This window comes from Carcharodon carcharias, chromosome 4, assembly GCF_017639515.1.
Source record: "Carcharodon carcharias isolate sCarCar2 chromosome 4, sCarCar2.pri, whole genome shotgun sequence".
Taxonomy (NCBI): Eukaryota; Metazoa; Chordata; class Chondrichthyes; order Lamniformes; family Lamnidae; genus Carcharodon; species Carcharodon carcharias.
Window position 1 is genome coordinate 100,504,042 of NC_054470.1, and position 16,578 is coordinate 100,520,619.

At 44.0% G+C, this 16,578-nt stretch overlaps 1 protein-coding gene across 1 annotated transcript in view; it reads left to right on the forward strand.

Moving 5' to 3' along the window:
- dnah6 (dynein, axonemal, heavy chain 6) overlaps positions 1-16,578 on the forward strand; it is a 425,407-nt gene that overhangs the window by 376,223 nt on the left and 32,606 nt on the right. The window contains exon 72 of the mRNA XM_041185312.1: positions 2,640-2,767. Within this exon, the coding sequence (XP_041041246.1) occupies positions 2,640-2,767 (128 nt within the window). The remainder of the gene's footprint in view (positions 1-2,639; positions 2,768-16,578) is intronic.

The following is a 16,578-nucleotide window of genomic DNA, read 5'->3' on the forward strand; positions in this document are numbered from 1 at the left end:
AGTTCTGAACTGCCCCCATGAATAATTTGGGACAGAGTTGTTGTCTCTGATACCCCACCTTCCACAGGTGTTGTGCAAATTTGATAACTTGTCTGCAGTTATCTCTTTTAATCCAACAATTTATAATGTCTAATACACAATTACGTATAACATTGAACAGACATTTATTTACTCAGGTCCCAGAAGAGACCGCTGGTGGTGGAAGAATTTTCAGGCGGGTAACCCAAAAGGAATGGTTTCCTGCGCATCCTGACAGAAGTAATGGTAGAACATGTTTTAAATTTATTCAACAGGTTTATTGCCCAACAACCAGCCAGATTCACAAGCTGGCTGCTTGTCAGGCCAGGAAAGCAACCAGGATCCAGATTTTCATGCCAACTTCTATGTTGGAACAGGGATGGGGAGAGATTTAAAAATTCCAGGATTCCCAGCCCCATTCCCATTGTGTGAGATTTTTATGGCTCTGGGATAAGGGTGCCCATGCTCAGTAATCCCTCCCATGCTTACTCCATGCAGAGATGGGCATTTGAGATCTCTAGCTGTTCTTATGGAGTCAGGCTCATTTTGGTAGCGATGTGATTCACGGCACTTCAGAGGAATTACATTTCTACCAGACCACAGGGGAACCTCATTCCCAAGGTGGCATCTAAAAAGAATGAGTCACCTGCTCCTGAAATTCTTTCATTGACAAGCTTTGAAATATAAAAAAAATTGTTCTTTAATTTTCAATAGTTAGATGCTGTATTGTAAGTAGGATGTGTTTTTACTACAAGGATTGGTTACAGGGCTCTGCCTGCAAAGGTAAGTTGACCATTATATTGACCACCAATGTGTAAATGTTGACATGTATTGCAGTTCATTTCCAATGGAGAAATTTCCATAATGCATTCAAAACTGTGAAAAAACATGCAGGGGAAATCTCCTGTCATGTTTTGAAAAAGAGATTTAAATGTCCAACAATCTTCAGCTTTGAAACATATAGTCCTTCTGTTGAATGTTAAAAAAAAACAAATACCTGCTACACTCCATCGATTGACAAGCAATCTGCTTTGAAATAGAAAAGAGACACCATCTTCAGCTTTAAAAAGGCCATTCAGTGTTTCAGTTTCAATGGACTTCATTATTGACATTTCCCAGGATTTGTTTTGATATCTGGGACTATTATGAATGCTTGGCTATTTTTCAAAAGCTCCAAAACCACTTATATCTGTGTTCACATTTTGATGACAATTTTAAGAGTTTATGAAAAGATTACCTGTCTTTGACATGAAAACTGGATAGGTGTTTGTTTTTATAACAGATTGATCACTTGAAGGTATTTAAAGTTTTTGAATGTGTTTTATGAATGAGATGTGAATATGACAGCTCTATTAGATTGTTAAAAGTTTTTAAATGTCCGTTTCAAATATATCCCAAGGTCTGCCCGTAATGGATTATGGATGAGTGGTTGTGGAGGATACATGGGATGAGCAGGGATTTTGGGGGGCATGGAGGTAGCATGTGGGTATGGAGGTGGCTTAGAGGCATGGGAAGCATGGAGCAGGCATGTGGGGTGGGTGGAGCATGAGGACTGAGGGTTTGAGGGTCTGACTTTCATCATTAAACTGGGCTGATGTCCCAGTTGAAAGCAGAGGTAATATTCCAGCCTGCCAACCTAGCCATCTTCCTGACTCCTTCATCACTTCAGGCCTGCATCTGGAGGTGGCAGCCCCACATCTATCCCTCCCCACCTATGCTGAATGAAAATATGGTGGGCGGGTGTCCTTTTAAAGGAGACGGGCCTGCTGAGTCAGGAAGTTCACAAAGTTCACCTCACAAAGTGTGTAAACAAATTACTTGGTAATGTGCTTTATCTAAAGAGTGAATCCATGAACCCAACGGGAAGCTGATGGGAAAGAGGGTGAAGAATCAAAGGGGTCGTGGAGGCAGTAATGATGACCATGGGTGTCAATGTTTGAATGAAAATTAGTAAATCCTCCACTCCCCGCCATCTGCCTTTCAAGGGTTCCTCTCTGATGGCCTGATATGTGTTCATAAAAATTTAAACATGAAGGAATGGGCTTCAAGTTGTCTCATCCTGATATTTCAAGCCCCCATGTTTTACCTTTATCTACGACCTTTGAGTAAGGTTCCCCTGCTGGAAGAATGGGTTCGCAAAATCATCCCCCATGGATACAATATTTTCAGTAAGCAAATTAATTGAACAGATAACTACAAAATGCTTTATCTTTAGAAATGTAAGTTACATTTTAACATAAAGGGAGTAAAATTTCCCTGCTTACTGTATTTGGTGGCATGTAGTATTACTTTATTTGCAAATACTAGGAAAATCGTATATACAATTTGGCTAGACATGCCATGCAAAGAAAATCTTTACTAACTCATTTCGAGTTTCCCTAATAAGTTAGGGACACAAAGGGGTTCATTTTCACCTTGACCACCTGCTTGGTAACCTGATGGAGAAGATTGCCCGCCCTTTGTAGAACCTCGATCTACATTCCGCAGAAGTCAGTGGAATGAAAACCAGCCTGCTTTTATAACAGGCGGTCCATCAACTCTGCCTGGATAACAAAATACAAAATCACTCCTGGAGACTGTGGACAGAATTTTCTCAATTTTCTTTTCAAATATTGTTTCAGAAAATCTTGACCTTGATGTTGCAATCGAAGCCCTGTTTGTTAGAGATAAGAAAGGACGTTTGAATTCGTTAACCACTGTACTTGGTCAAGAAGTTGACCGCTTTAACGGCCTTCTGGTTGTGCTAAAGGTAAGTAACAGATCTATAAATGATAATTCAAACAGTACTGTTCTCACATTCTCAATGATAAAACACCATGTGAAGATCACTTGCATTTAGCTGAAGACTGTCAGTTTCAACATAATATGCTCTCTTAACTTGAGTTCATTGTGTCTTCATTAATTTTGCATATTTCTAAATTCGTAATCAGCCTTGCATATTTCCCAAAGAGAAGGAATTGCTATTACTCTCCAATATTGCATGGGGAAACATTTATTTCCATATGAAAAATACATGAAGGCGATATTTACTGCAAACAATTCTGCTATTTTTAAATTTGTATTTATGTTAATTATGATATTAATAAACTAGGGATGGGCAATAAATGCTGGGTCAGCCAGCAAAGCCCACATCCCATGAACGAATAATAAAAAAAGAAAGATGAGCAAAGTCTGGCAAGTTCACCTCAAAAATCAATGATACAATCTGTTGCAGTGCATTTAAGATTGTATGAGAGGAAAATATAGGGGAGAACTTTCAGTTCAGGAATGCATATTTTAATCTAATAAAATGAGCACTGAGGCACTGAAGATTGGGTCATGATCTCTCATGCCACCAAAAATGCCTGTAACTGTTTTGAATTGGGTTTCCTTTAAGCCATCTGGCATGCTCAACTGAAATTTGTGGGTGCCTATTTACCATGCCCAAGAGTACTTTCCAACAGCTTTGGCATCCTATTTGCCATTGTTAAAACAGGTACAAAAAATGTGGCCCGAAGGGCACCATTTAGGCTTTGGTAGCACTCTTCTCTGAGTCAGAACGTTGCGGGTACAAATGGCACTCCAGAAACTTGAGCACACAATCCAGACTGACACTTGAGTGCAGCACCAAGGGGATGCTCCACCACCAGATATGCCGTCTTTTAGGTGAGACATTAAACCAAAGTCATGTCCGACCTCTCAGATTGATGTAAAAGATCCCATGGCATTATTTTGAAGCAGAACAGGGAAGTTTACCCTGTGACCTACATTAACAGTTCACAGTTCCTGTAGATTTTCACCAGGTTTGCTCTTTCTCTTTTTGGACTCTTTTTGAATAACACAATGCAAAGCCCATGGGGTTCTTTTTGGGCCTGTACTCTTTGCAAAAAATCAAAAAGGACGTTTTGTAATGGCACTCTCAGATCATTTGAATAGTGTTTAAATGCTCCTACCTTTCTCATAAAAATCCTATTGTACTTCCTTCCTTTGAAATGTTTATTTTTGATACATATTTTAGCATCAGCAGAGAAAACTGCTTGCCAAAATTGACGCAGGTATCGTAACTAATTCAAATTAGATTCGATTTTATCTTCACCATTCGTTGATGTGTTTTGGTTTCAACCTTGTAAAGCTATGATATAGTTCAATGTTTAGCCGATCATAAAATTTCAATCAGATACAATTTTAATTTTGCTTTATAAATGTCATTGATTAATACTTTGTGGTCCACCCTTTTGCTTGACTAATATTTTGCATTTAAATTTTCTATATTACTACTATTATGCATATTTTATGATAAGAATGATAGCCAGAGGGTAAGAAGTGATTGCTGCTAATCACTGGTCAAAGCCTTATCCTGCCCGTGGATGAGGTTTTGCAAAAAATGCAAAGGCCTGTTCGCCCATTCACCAACCATAAGGTTGGATGGGCAGGGAAAAATTCAATTTAATTTATTAATTAATGGGCTTAACAGCCCTTTTAATTGTTGGCGGATGCCCTGCCAACTCCTGTGCGTACCCGTCGACCGAAATATCGTGCAAGTACGCAATGACTTCGGGATGCTCACCCGACATCATCGTGTGCTATTTCACGCTCATGCATGTTGGGCACGCACCAGCATGACGAGCAGAAAATCCTGACCATAGTAAGAGTTCAAAGATGAATACCGAGCCATTTTGTTATACCTTCAACCTACTTCCTTAAGCATGTGGTTGCAGTGCTCATCCAGTGCTGGATACTAGATAAGCAGTCTGATAATTTAGCAACAGTGGAGGAGGAGCAGGAGGGGGAGGAAGGGGTGATGGTGTGTTAGACCAGGGTTCCTGACTAGATATGTGTACATACATCTATTCACGTGTACATGTGAAAGCTAACACTGTACGTTCAGGTGATGTCATCGAGAGGCAGCATGTACACATATCTAGTCAGGTGATTTAACTTGTCCACTTACTGTGCAGCGTAACACAATATAAAAATAACTTGTGGCAAGTTCACAAAGTAGCATGTTGTTTCATTGAAATTAAAATCAATTATATTCATGGAAAAATGAAATTTATAACAATGGTTACAAAGTCCAATGCCTGAATTAAATTATTACAGCGTGATTAAAAATTGTGGTAAAATTAATTAAATGCCACAAGACACAATCAACAATGCTTATGGACCATGGTGGAAATCTCAATGGACCAAAAAATTTGACAAAAAAGGTGTATGGAGGAAAGTAATTTCCATCAAATGAAGTACTTGAAGTCATAAAAACTTCTGGGTCAAGAAATTCAAACAGGCATAATTACAAACCAAAGCGTCCAATATGGTGGATAGTTTGTGCGTGCACACTCTGCACCAGAAGTGCTCCACCCACCATCTCTGTATAGGTATCAAAAGAGTTGTCCAGGATCCACTACTGAAGCAGACATTATTCTCTTTGTATATGAAAGTGAGGAACTAATGCTTGTTTGATGCCCCATTTACCAAATGGGTTTGCCCTGTAAGTTGGCGGCATTGTACTGACTGCATTCAGGAGATCTGAGTCTACATGCAACCTAATCAACAATCCTTAAGGGGATCGCTACAGACTGCCATCATAGTTGTTTTTCAAAAATACATCTGAATGTGAAGCTGGGATTATGTACAATTTGAAAACTATTTTGTCTGGGAACATGCAATTTTACTGCAGCTGTTTTTTAAAGGCCTTGGACTCAAAATTCTGACCAAGCATCATAACTAAAACAGAAGGGCAACCAAAAAATTATTTTACTTCAAACATCTGCTTCAGTTGCTATCAATACAACATCATTTCTTGGCTTGCAACACAAATTTTTTTTTGAAAAACTCAGCAACTCAAGAGAGTGAGTTGGTAGAAGATATAAAGTAAAACTTCAGAAACTAAAAGCACCAAGTTCTCCTCAGGTAGAATAATGGAGGTGCCAACATGTTGGAACTTCATGTGTGAAGCTTGAACTACACCTTAAAAAATGTCCTTTTTGTGTCATATTCTAATTCTCCTTCAAATTTTCAGCCATCATCCCTTTCCTCAAAAAAAAAAGCCTTCCGACCTTTCTGCCTTTGCAAACTAGCACGCCATCTCCAAACACGCTTTCCTCTTCAAAGGCCTCAATGTGTTACTGTCTCCCAAATCTGTGAGCAGCGGGTGGGGAGCTGCCATGCAGAGAGCCCATAAAAGCAAAACCTGTCAGATATGCCTTCAGGCTTTTGGGGAGTTTGGTGGGGGAGGGGCTGGTGCTCAGGCAAAAGGATCCAGTACCTGATTGAGGGACTTAGTATCAGGAAGGTGGGGCTCTACTAAGAGACACCCCTCTGCTCTTTCTTCTGAGCCCATTACCCCACCCTCCCCCCACCAGCCAGTGCCCCTCCCATGACCTCTATCCCACCCTCACATACCTGTGATCTGAGTCTCTTAGTGTCCCTAGACCTCTGGTGGGTGCATTACCGGCAGCAGCCGCCGCTCCTGGTGGTGCTGACAGGCAATGGAGACCTGTCAGCCTCTGATTGGCCAGTGGTGCTCAGGTGGCGGGATTTCCACCTTGGAGTCCTAAATGCCAGGGAAGACCTGATGCTGGCTAGTTAAGTGCCTGATGCGCACTTAATTCTGGCGGGTCTTCCCTAATAGAGGTGACACGGGATTCCTGCCAGCTCGCTAGCCGGTGGGAGATCCCCCCTTTTCGCCAATATTAAATTCTGCCCACAGTGTTTGTTTTCATATGTGCAGTGAGGACACTCAACTCCACCTCACTTCTGCCTGGAACCCTCCACTGTTGTTAAATTATCCAAGTACGTGCCCAACATCCAGTACTTGATGAGCAAAAATAGCCTCCAAATAAATATTGGGAAGACCAAAACCATTGTCTTCATTCTCTGCCATGAACTCAAATCCCCAGCCATCTTTTCGCTGGCAACAATCTGAGGTCGAATCAGATCACTAATAATTTTGGTGTCATGTTTGATGAACTTCTAACTACAATTCCGTGCCTTCACTAAAATTGCCTAATGTTTTAAGGTTTATTACCTCTAAATTAAATACTGCACACTTCTCAAAATGCTCTTTTGAATTTGAACCAGCATATAAATTACAGTCTAAATTTTCATTATGCCCTGAAGTAGATACAATTCTGATGACATGCTGTGTTGAATAGCAGAGGTTTGAGAATTTTGCACCTCATCACATAAATATAAGAAACTAAAAAACTGGAGTGTTATAAAACAGGGTGTTGACTCACTATAGCCCGTTTTACCATTCTTGCAAAGTCTGGGAATGAAATTCATATTTGTCACTAAGAGATTGATTAAAGAAAGGTTTTACAAATCTCTATTCCATCCTAGGTTCACTCCACCCTGCACTAGCCTGTTTAAAATCTAGCAGAATGTGGTCACGCTGTGGAACTAAGGTTTCTCTGTTGGGAGGATTCCCGATCATCCATTGCAACTTTTTCAACAAAAAAAATCCATCGTAATCTCAGAGAAACAGTTTAAAGTGCTTTTTATCATAAAGGACCTTTACAGAAACCCAATCTGATGTGTTCAGTGCTTCTAAAAATGATTTTCTCTCAGAATATTGCTGTCACACTCTTCCTTTTTTGCTGTTGGAGTTTATTTATTAATTACATTCTTCCACTTAATTTGCCTGTTTCTCTCACACCTCAAACAACTATTAGAATTTTAAAAAAATGCTATTTACACATTTATATAGTACAAATGTAATGCAACATCATATGGATAAACTGTAAATTCAGTGTACAACAGAATTTGTATGACAATTCTGGGGAAAGGGGAACAAATCAGTTCTTGAGTTAAGGATGCACTGAATTTTTGTACCATGTATGACTCTTCTCTGAAAAATTCAGATCAACAATTCAATCTACATTTTTCCTGAGTTGTTGGTATATGTATGATTGACAAATCCTGGGGATAATGTCATGAGCGTAAAAGGAGCAGATTTATCATATATTGTATTATAGCTACAGAGTTGAATTGTTTTGTAAAAGCCGTGATCTCATTGTAACCACTTTCCTAATGGCAACTGATTAATTTTTAATTGCACCCTTTTTGTTCCTTAGCTCTAGCCAAATTGATTCTGTCCTTGAACCCTCTGGGACATCCTCTTTCTCCAGCACTACAATGCTCCCCTTAACCAATACCGCCACCCCTCCTCCTTCCGTTCCTTTCCTATCTCTTCTCAACATCTTGAACCGGGGAATATTTAACACCCAGTTCTGCCCTTCCCTGAACCAGGTCTCTGTTATCACCACAACATCATATTTCCACATGGCAATCTGCACCTGTAACTTCCCAATTTTATTTACTATATTCCATGCATTCACATACATGCACAGTAACCTGATTTAGATTTTGTTACTTTCTTCCTTGCCCCAACTCTACCTATTAACTTACTGTTATCTGTGCCTCCCAGTGTTTTGTGCACCCTGGTATTCCTCTCTAGTATTTTCTCTTGGTTCCCACACCCCTACCGTGTTAGTTTAAAGCCCTCCCAACAGCACTAGCAAAACGCCCTGCTAAGAACTCAGTCCCAGCTCTGCTCAGGTGCAACCTGTCAGGCTTGTACAGGTGCCATCTCCCCCAGAACCAGCCCCAGTATCCCAGGAATCTAAAACCCTCCCTCCTGCACTATCTTTCCAGCCACACATTCATCTGCCTTATCCCCCTATTTCTGTGCTGTTTGACAACTTTGACACCTAGTGGATAACTTTGACAACTGGATAGCTCTTTTACCGTTCCTTGACAACTCTACAGTTCCTTGACAGCTGAATGATTTCTTGACAGCTGGGCGGTTCTGTGACACCTGGACAGCTCCTTTACAGTTCCTTGACAGCTGGACAGTTTCTTGACAGCTGGACAGCTCTTCAACAGCTTAACAGTTCCAATGAGTTTGTGCACTTTTTACGCACAATCATATTCACTTTTAACATTCCCGAAGGTTGCCTTTTCTCTCCCAAAGGTGTCCTGGAACCCTATCCAAAGGGGTACCTTACCTCTCCAAAGGTGTACCCTTGCTATCCAAACACATCCACAGTGACCGGCGCGGACAGGATGGGCCGAATAGCCTCCTTCTGTGCTGTAAACATCTATGAGTCAAGAAGTTCAGACCCTTACCTGTTCTAATCTGCACACTCCAGATTCCACACTCCCATTCCTCCAAAATCCCCCTCCAGCAAAGGCAGCTGGTGATTTACATCGGCCATTGGAGATTGGAAGAAGGAATCTAGCTCTGGGAAAGCTGGAAAATAATGATTCACAAATACAACTTTTCTCAACTTTGTCTCAACAAGAAGGTTTAATTCAACCTTAACAAGAATTCATATACAGCATTGTAAGAGCTCTAGTAATAAACACATTCATCTCCAAGCACTTCGTTTCAAGTGAAAAAAAAAATCATTATTTATATAAGGACATGGAATTTGCTACCTCAAATTTTGAAAATGCTCTCAATATACCTCCAGCCAGTAGCTCTCTCATAATTAAAACTGAGCCAGAAAACTATATTAACAATCAATTAGGATGTTTGTCACATCAACCAAAATGTTTCAGTTCTTTAACATTATGGGTCGAATTTTACTATTGGCAGGGGTGCTTGGCAGGGGTGGGCGAGGGCGGTCGGGAAGCTGACCGCTACCTGTGATTGGCAGCGCACCACTATTTTACGCGGGCAGCCCAATTAAGGCCTTAGAATGAGTGCGAAGGGGCGGGAGGGGGTGGAAGCTCAATGTCAGCCAGATCCAATGGCAACCCAGCATCCGCTTCAAATGCGGTCTCGGCAGCCCCTGGAGGCTGCCATCGAAGGACGCGGAAGTCATGTGCATGGATGCCATGGCAGGCGGGAGGGCAGAGGGCGGGGCAGTCGGCCCGGCGTTTTTCGGATGATTGCTTCACTGCCCTCCTGGAGGAGGTGGCAGCCAGGAGAGAAACACTTGTCCCCAGGGACAGGAGGAGGCCCCTGCACCTCACCAAAAAGATCTGGGAGGAGGTGACATCCAGTGTCAGCAACCACAAAATGGTGACATTCACATGGGTCCAGTGCCGGAAGGGCTTTAACTATCTGCTGCAATCAGGAAAGGTGAGTACCATGCTGGCATGGGTCACTTTGCAGAACAGGTAAGAGCTGCCCATCACCGCACCCACCCCCCCCCCCCCCCCCCCCCCCCCACCACCACCACCACCAACCCCACAATGGACCTCAGAGATGTTACAGTGTGAGCGGCAAATGTCAATGAGGCAGGATCTGGCCAAAGGGCTGAGCCCTGGCTGCTTAGACTGAGTGCCTTGCGGCTCCAGGATCATGAATGTGCCGAGCCCTGTGAGGTGTTCCTCAAGTGGGATTGGCCAGGCTGCAAATGGCGCTGCAGGTAGAGGGTACACTAATCAATGCTGCTTTATCCTTCCAGGAGAAAACACCCCATAACAATGCAGAGAGGTTGTGGACTGGTGAGGGACCCCCATACCACCTCATCCTCAGCAGATACGAGCAGGAGGCCCTGGAACTGGGGAGGCGCCATGCACCTCGGTCAAGAGGCCGTGGTGAGGTTGGGGTGCCATAAGGAGGTAACAGTGCAGTGCATTGAGGTGACAATGTGGCTTTTTGCAACCATTGCAGCGTAGGCTGTTTATTGATGTAAGCCTCAAACCTGCAATGCCCATTGATAATGGAAAGACAAGGGCACCATGATGCAGATCTCTGCCTCATCAGGGTGCCAGGCATGCACACTGACAGTGTAATGACATAAACTAATGACATGTCCTTCTTCTTCCTTTTAGGCTCACCAGCAGCCCCTCATTGTGAGGAGCCTGAAGGCCCACCCCTGACCCCTGAGGACTAGCATGGTGGGCATGCACCAGTGTCACATCCTCTCTGTCAAGCAGGCACCAGTGCAGATACCAGCACCTCAGTGGGCATACTATCAGCTGGGGACCAGGACAATACTCAGTCGGTGGCTGATGATGGGCCTTAGGAGTCGTCCCTGAAGCTGGCAGAGATACGTGAGGGAATGCGTGTCATGGTGTCCGTTGTGGAGGAGTCCATGCAGAGCATAAGCACTACGTTCACCCTCATGGCTGAGCACAATGTCTCCTCCATGGAGAAAGTGGCGATTCTCACGGAGAGGCTCCTCCAGGGACTCAATCAGGGGTTTCCAGGGACGCGCTCAGACCTGCAAGCCCTCACACCGGCAATGACCTCAGCTGTTCAGTGTCAGTTTGGGAGATGGATTGGGCACCCAGTATCCCAGCTAGATGCCTGTCCATCAGTGGTGAGCAGGGAGATCCAGAGCAACCTTATGTTGGTGCATGAGCTGCCTGTCATCTCTGCGGGCTCCTCTCAGGGCACTTGATGTCAGCAGCAGCTCCTCCACCCCTCTGCCAGTGACCGTGGCATCTGATGCAGCTGCGATGTCTGGGGAGTTGCCAGCTGTGCCACTGGTCGCTTCCTCTCAGGCGGGGCCAGCACAGGCTCCATGGACCAAAGGGCACCCGCCAAGGTCATCAAGTCCAACAAGACAGCAGAGTTAGCAGGCTGTCTCCAATGCTGTTGCCAGCAAGGGGGAAGCACCTAGACATAGCACTCACAAGCGAAAACTTAAAACACCTTAAACACAACACGGCCTGATCACGGTTGATATTTGTTTCCACCATTTTTCTGGGTTTTTTTAATGGTGCGATGTAAAGCATGGAACAATGTGTATTCCTGCAATGTTTGTCAGTCAGCAATAAATGAGATTTTTTTTTTTTGCAACTGGCCTCTGGATGATTCAGTTGCTCTGTAGGTCCAGGATAGGCCATGATGTTATGATAGATGTGTGATTTCTTACACTATTTGCCAGTGCAATAAAGTTTATGCTGTTATCCAAGGAAATGGTCCTGTCAGGGATCGAATATGCAGCCTACAGCCCTGGCATATGGTGGTGGATCTTATTTGGTAGCCCAGCTGAAAGAGTGTTAGATCAAAGCTTCCCGGGTGCCCTGCCTCCCTGGAGGGTACTCAGGTCAGCATTTATCCCCTCAGCATTCTCCAGAGCGTGCTCGTCCTCAGACTCACGACTAGACGCCTCCCTTTCCAGGGCCAGATTTTGTAGAGCACAGCATGCAACCACTATCAGTGGCACACGATGGGAGGTATTGCAGTGCGCCCCTTGGACAGTCCAGGCATTGGAAGCGCATCTTGAGAAGACCGATGGTTCTCTCTACCACTGCCCTTGTGGAGGCGTGGCTCCTGTTGCACCACGGCTGAGCCTCTTTTCTTGGGTGGCAGATAGGCATCATGAGCCACCTTTTGAGGGAATAGCCCTTGTCACCGAGCAACATTCCATCCAGTTGGGCTGGAGCACTGAAGAGCCTCGGCACCTGGGAGTATCTCAGGATGTAAGCATCATGGGAGCTGCCAGGGTACCTTGCACAGACTTGCAGAAACTGCATTTTGTGGTCACACACTATCTGCACATTCATGGAGTGGAATCCCTTCCTGTTGATGAAGGCACCCGGCTCACCCGCTGGCGCCTTGATGGCCATGTGTGCGGTTGATGGCACCCTGGATACAAGGGAACCCAACAATCTCTGCGAAGCCTCTGGCTCACTGTCTGGCTGGCCTCGTCTGTACGGTAATGAATGAAGGTCAATGCATGCCTGAACAAAGCTTCTGTCACCAGTTTGACACAACTGTGGACAGATGATTGGGAGACTCCATACATATCCCCGACTGAGTTCTGAAAAGAGCCGGAGGCATAGAATTTTTGGTCCACCATGACCTTCAGCGTCACTGGCATGGGGTGTCCACCCACACAGTCAGAGCTAATCTCAGGGCCGATCCTCCGACAGATGGAGGTCACTGTCTCCCTTGAGAGACGGAGCTTCCTTTGGCATTGCACCTCAGACATATTGAGGTAGCTGCATCGCTGGCTGTAAACCCTGTCAGCAGATAGTGATGTCTTCTGTTGCCCCTTCTGCCTTGGCCTTCCTGTTGGCCCTGCGCCTCTTGTGCCTGTGCCTGTACTCCCACAGGTCACTCCCCTGGAAGCTGAATAGGGACACCTGGTCTCCTCCCCCTTCTGGCCCTCTCTTCCTCAGAGGAGGAGGTGCCTCCAGCGGAGACCACAATCCCCATTACTAGAGTAAGGGAAGGCTGTCTGACATCTGGAAGACTCACGCAGTGTGAATCCTCTGGGGACCTGGAAGACAACACTGAGTCCTAAATTGAAGTCTCTAAATGCTCTGAATGCAGTGCTGAAGCGAACTGAAGCTGTCCTGTCCACAGAAGCAAGCAGCAGCAAGTGATATCCAAAACTACTCACTATTCGCTTTGTGAAGCCCACTGTCCCCTCTTATCCCACCGGTGGATGAGGTTTTGCAAATTGTTACCTGCAGGCATGCCCATTTTGCCTGTGCAACGGCCTGAAAATCACACGGGTTACATACACTCAGAGTCAATTGGTCTCTCAAGGGCCTTAACTGGCCACTTGATTAATGGCGGGTGCGTCTCCATCTTCATCACGCGCCCACCTAGCGAAATATCGCGAGAGTGTGCGATGACGTTGGGACACTCGTCCGACGTCAACCTGCTTTATTTCACGTACGGTCGTGTCGGGCGTATGCCCACGTGCCATAGGTAAAATTCTGCCCTATATTACATAAAGCTAGGTCTAAATTGCTAACTTAATAAAAAAATAAAATTACCTCTGTAGAGTGTTTAAGAAATTTATTTTAATGTAATTTCTGTAGTGCATAGCTTGTGCCTTTGTTGGCTTCATCCTGCCTGTCAATCATATTGACCTTCGGCAGCACCCATGTATTTATGCCTGATATTGCTACTTATTACTTTTTGCTGCTCAATAGCAGGAGCAGGGAAGGGTATATTGACAAGTGAACCACCATGCAGAATAAAAAGGTGGTAGGAGAAAGGTCCCTCTCTCAAAAAAAGTTGGACAAAGTGTTTAATTTAATCAGCAGAACCAACAGATTATAGTTTATGTATGGCCTGAAGCAATATTTTAGTGAAAGAACGATCTTGTGAAATGATTTTCATTTACTTGCTACTTTAATCTTTAAACAAATCATATCTTTTTAGATTCAGTGTTTGCTAGGAGAGAAAGGCCTGTCAGTATCAATATTTTGATTGATTTCAAGCTGAAATTTCTCAGAGTAAATCTTTACCCCTCAAAGTCACCACAGTACTGACTGCTTCATGACAAAAAAAAACATCGCACATCGCAGAGTGATGGTTAGGACAGTGGGGGAGTAGCTACGAGCTATTTAGCAAAGATAAAAGTAAAATACTGCAGATGCTGGAAACCTGAAACAAAAACAAAAGTTGCTGGGAAAACTCAGCAGGTCTGACAGCATCTGTGGAGAGAAAGTCAGAGTTAAAGTTTCAAGTCCGTATGACTTCTTCAGAACTATTTAGCAATAAAATTATGAGGAATTTAAAATATTTTTATGGAATAAGAATTTAAAATATTTTTATGGAATAATGGATTTGTAAAAAAAAATATGGACTTGTTAAAATGGTAATCTGAAGGATGAAAGACATTGATTGAATGTTTTGAATGGGAGCTTATAAATATTTCATTATAGAACATCGAGCTTTATGTTCAATTTAAAAATGCATTGTTGTTTCCTGTACCTCCCCAGCCAGGGAGATGAGCACTGCAATTTTTACTTGCAATTTCAGCTAAACCAAACAGTCTGATGCACATTAGTGCACATATATTGGGTTCACTGAGAGGCGACAGAAAAGTTTATCTTAATGTTTAAGATCACGGGGCCCTTGGGTTTCCTGCACCAGAATGGGCAGGATACCTCAATTTTGCCCAGTCACACTCAATTTCAAGGCTTTATGCTGCTGACCCTCTGAGGAGCTGCTTACTCACTTCAGCAAGGCGGTAGCAGGCCCCGTCATGGCTGCCTCTTGCCCTTGCCTCCAGTACCAGGCAGGCAGCTCCACCTGCTGGTGGTGCCAGTGCCACAGATTGGGCGCCAAGCTCACATCCTGCCCAATTAGGGCAATTACATTGAAAAGTAGTATTGCGTGAGTAAAACAGTTAAGGCACTGGGTCGGGATGTGGAATTCATTCAGATGTTGGGTTCCTAAACCCATTTTGAAAATCCAGGCCCTGGTGTCTTTCACTCTTGCTCAGAGGAGCAGGTTAAAATCCTGGCCTGTGGGATTGGTGTGGGGTTGTAGTGAATGAGTTATAAGACCAATTTTAACTAGCTGCCTGGTTTCTGTTAAGAGGACAAGATTAAAATCATTCCTAAAATATTTGTTTCTGGTAGGCATGAGGAAGGTTGGCTTCCTCTAAAGTGTCTTCTCCAGAAGATAACAGGGCAGCATCCCCCATGAAAGACGAGGTAGCCACATATTAATACTACAACCCATGCAAACTATATTGAAGTGAGGAAGGCACAATTTTCCAGTGCTCTCATATGGAATATGTTGTGAATTCAGACCACCCATATAAAATAGATAAACACAGTTAGGCATGTTCTGCAATTACAAAGTCTCTGTTTAAGGAGGCTAGAGCTTAATTGGTGAATACATGGAAGTGGTTTGATATTTGGGTTTGTAACAGCTGTTCAATGATTATATTCTTGGCATTTTGTTTATATTTAGAAGATGTTGCTTTGTATTTTTGTTTGCAAAATTAATCATTTCTTTGATCAAAATTCTGGAGATGAGAATTCCCCTAATCTGGTGTTATTAGGAAGAGGATAAAAGGAGGGTTGCATGGCTAGGGATTGTGCCAGGGATAAGCTATTTGCGCCTATTGGGCTGAGTTTTCCCCCTGTCGGGGGGATGTTGAATGGCGGGCACATACAGGTGTGCTTCCGGTCGGCGCCCCCATTCGGTGGTGCAGCGCCATTTTGCGTGGGAGGCCCACCCAGCATGACGTCCGCACAAAAGGACTATGTGCTCCCTGTGTGGGCCGGGAGAATCCCAAAATCGAGAGTGCGCTCTTTCGTGCATGTGCACGAAAGAGCACACTCATCTCCCTGAGGCAAAGTGCAGCCTCAGGGAGATTGGCTGTAAATGCCAAAAAGATAAATATAGAAAAACAACATTTCCCTAACATGTTCCCTCATGTGACAGTGTCACATGAGTTGGGACATGTCCATAATTTTCACAAAAACGTTATTAAAATTTTTTAAAAGCTACATGAAACCTCATCCCGCCGGTGGATGAGGTTTCATGCTTTTTCCAATTTGCGCCGGCGCTCCTGACCTGCCTGCCAACCTTAAGGTTGGACAGGCAGGCCCTTTACTTACTTAATTGCCTCTGTCAATGGCCTCAATTGGCCATTGACAGGTCAGTGGGCGCACAGCTGATTTTGCTGCGCTTCCGTCTTCCTGAAAATTTAAATGGGCCGTGGTGATGTCGGGAGTTCCCTCCGTCATTACCGCGTGTCACTTTACGTGCTGGCAAGCAGGCCCTGCCCCCGCTAGCCGACATGTAAAATCCTGCCCATCATTACGAAAGGAGCAATGTGTATAGATTCAGGCATGCTTTCTCAGAAACATCTGAAGAAATCTGTCTTCATAAGCTGGGTTTTACCTGGAAGATTG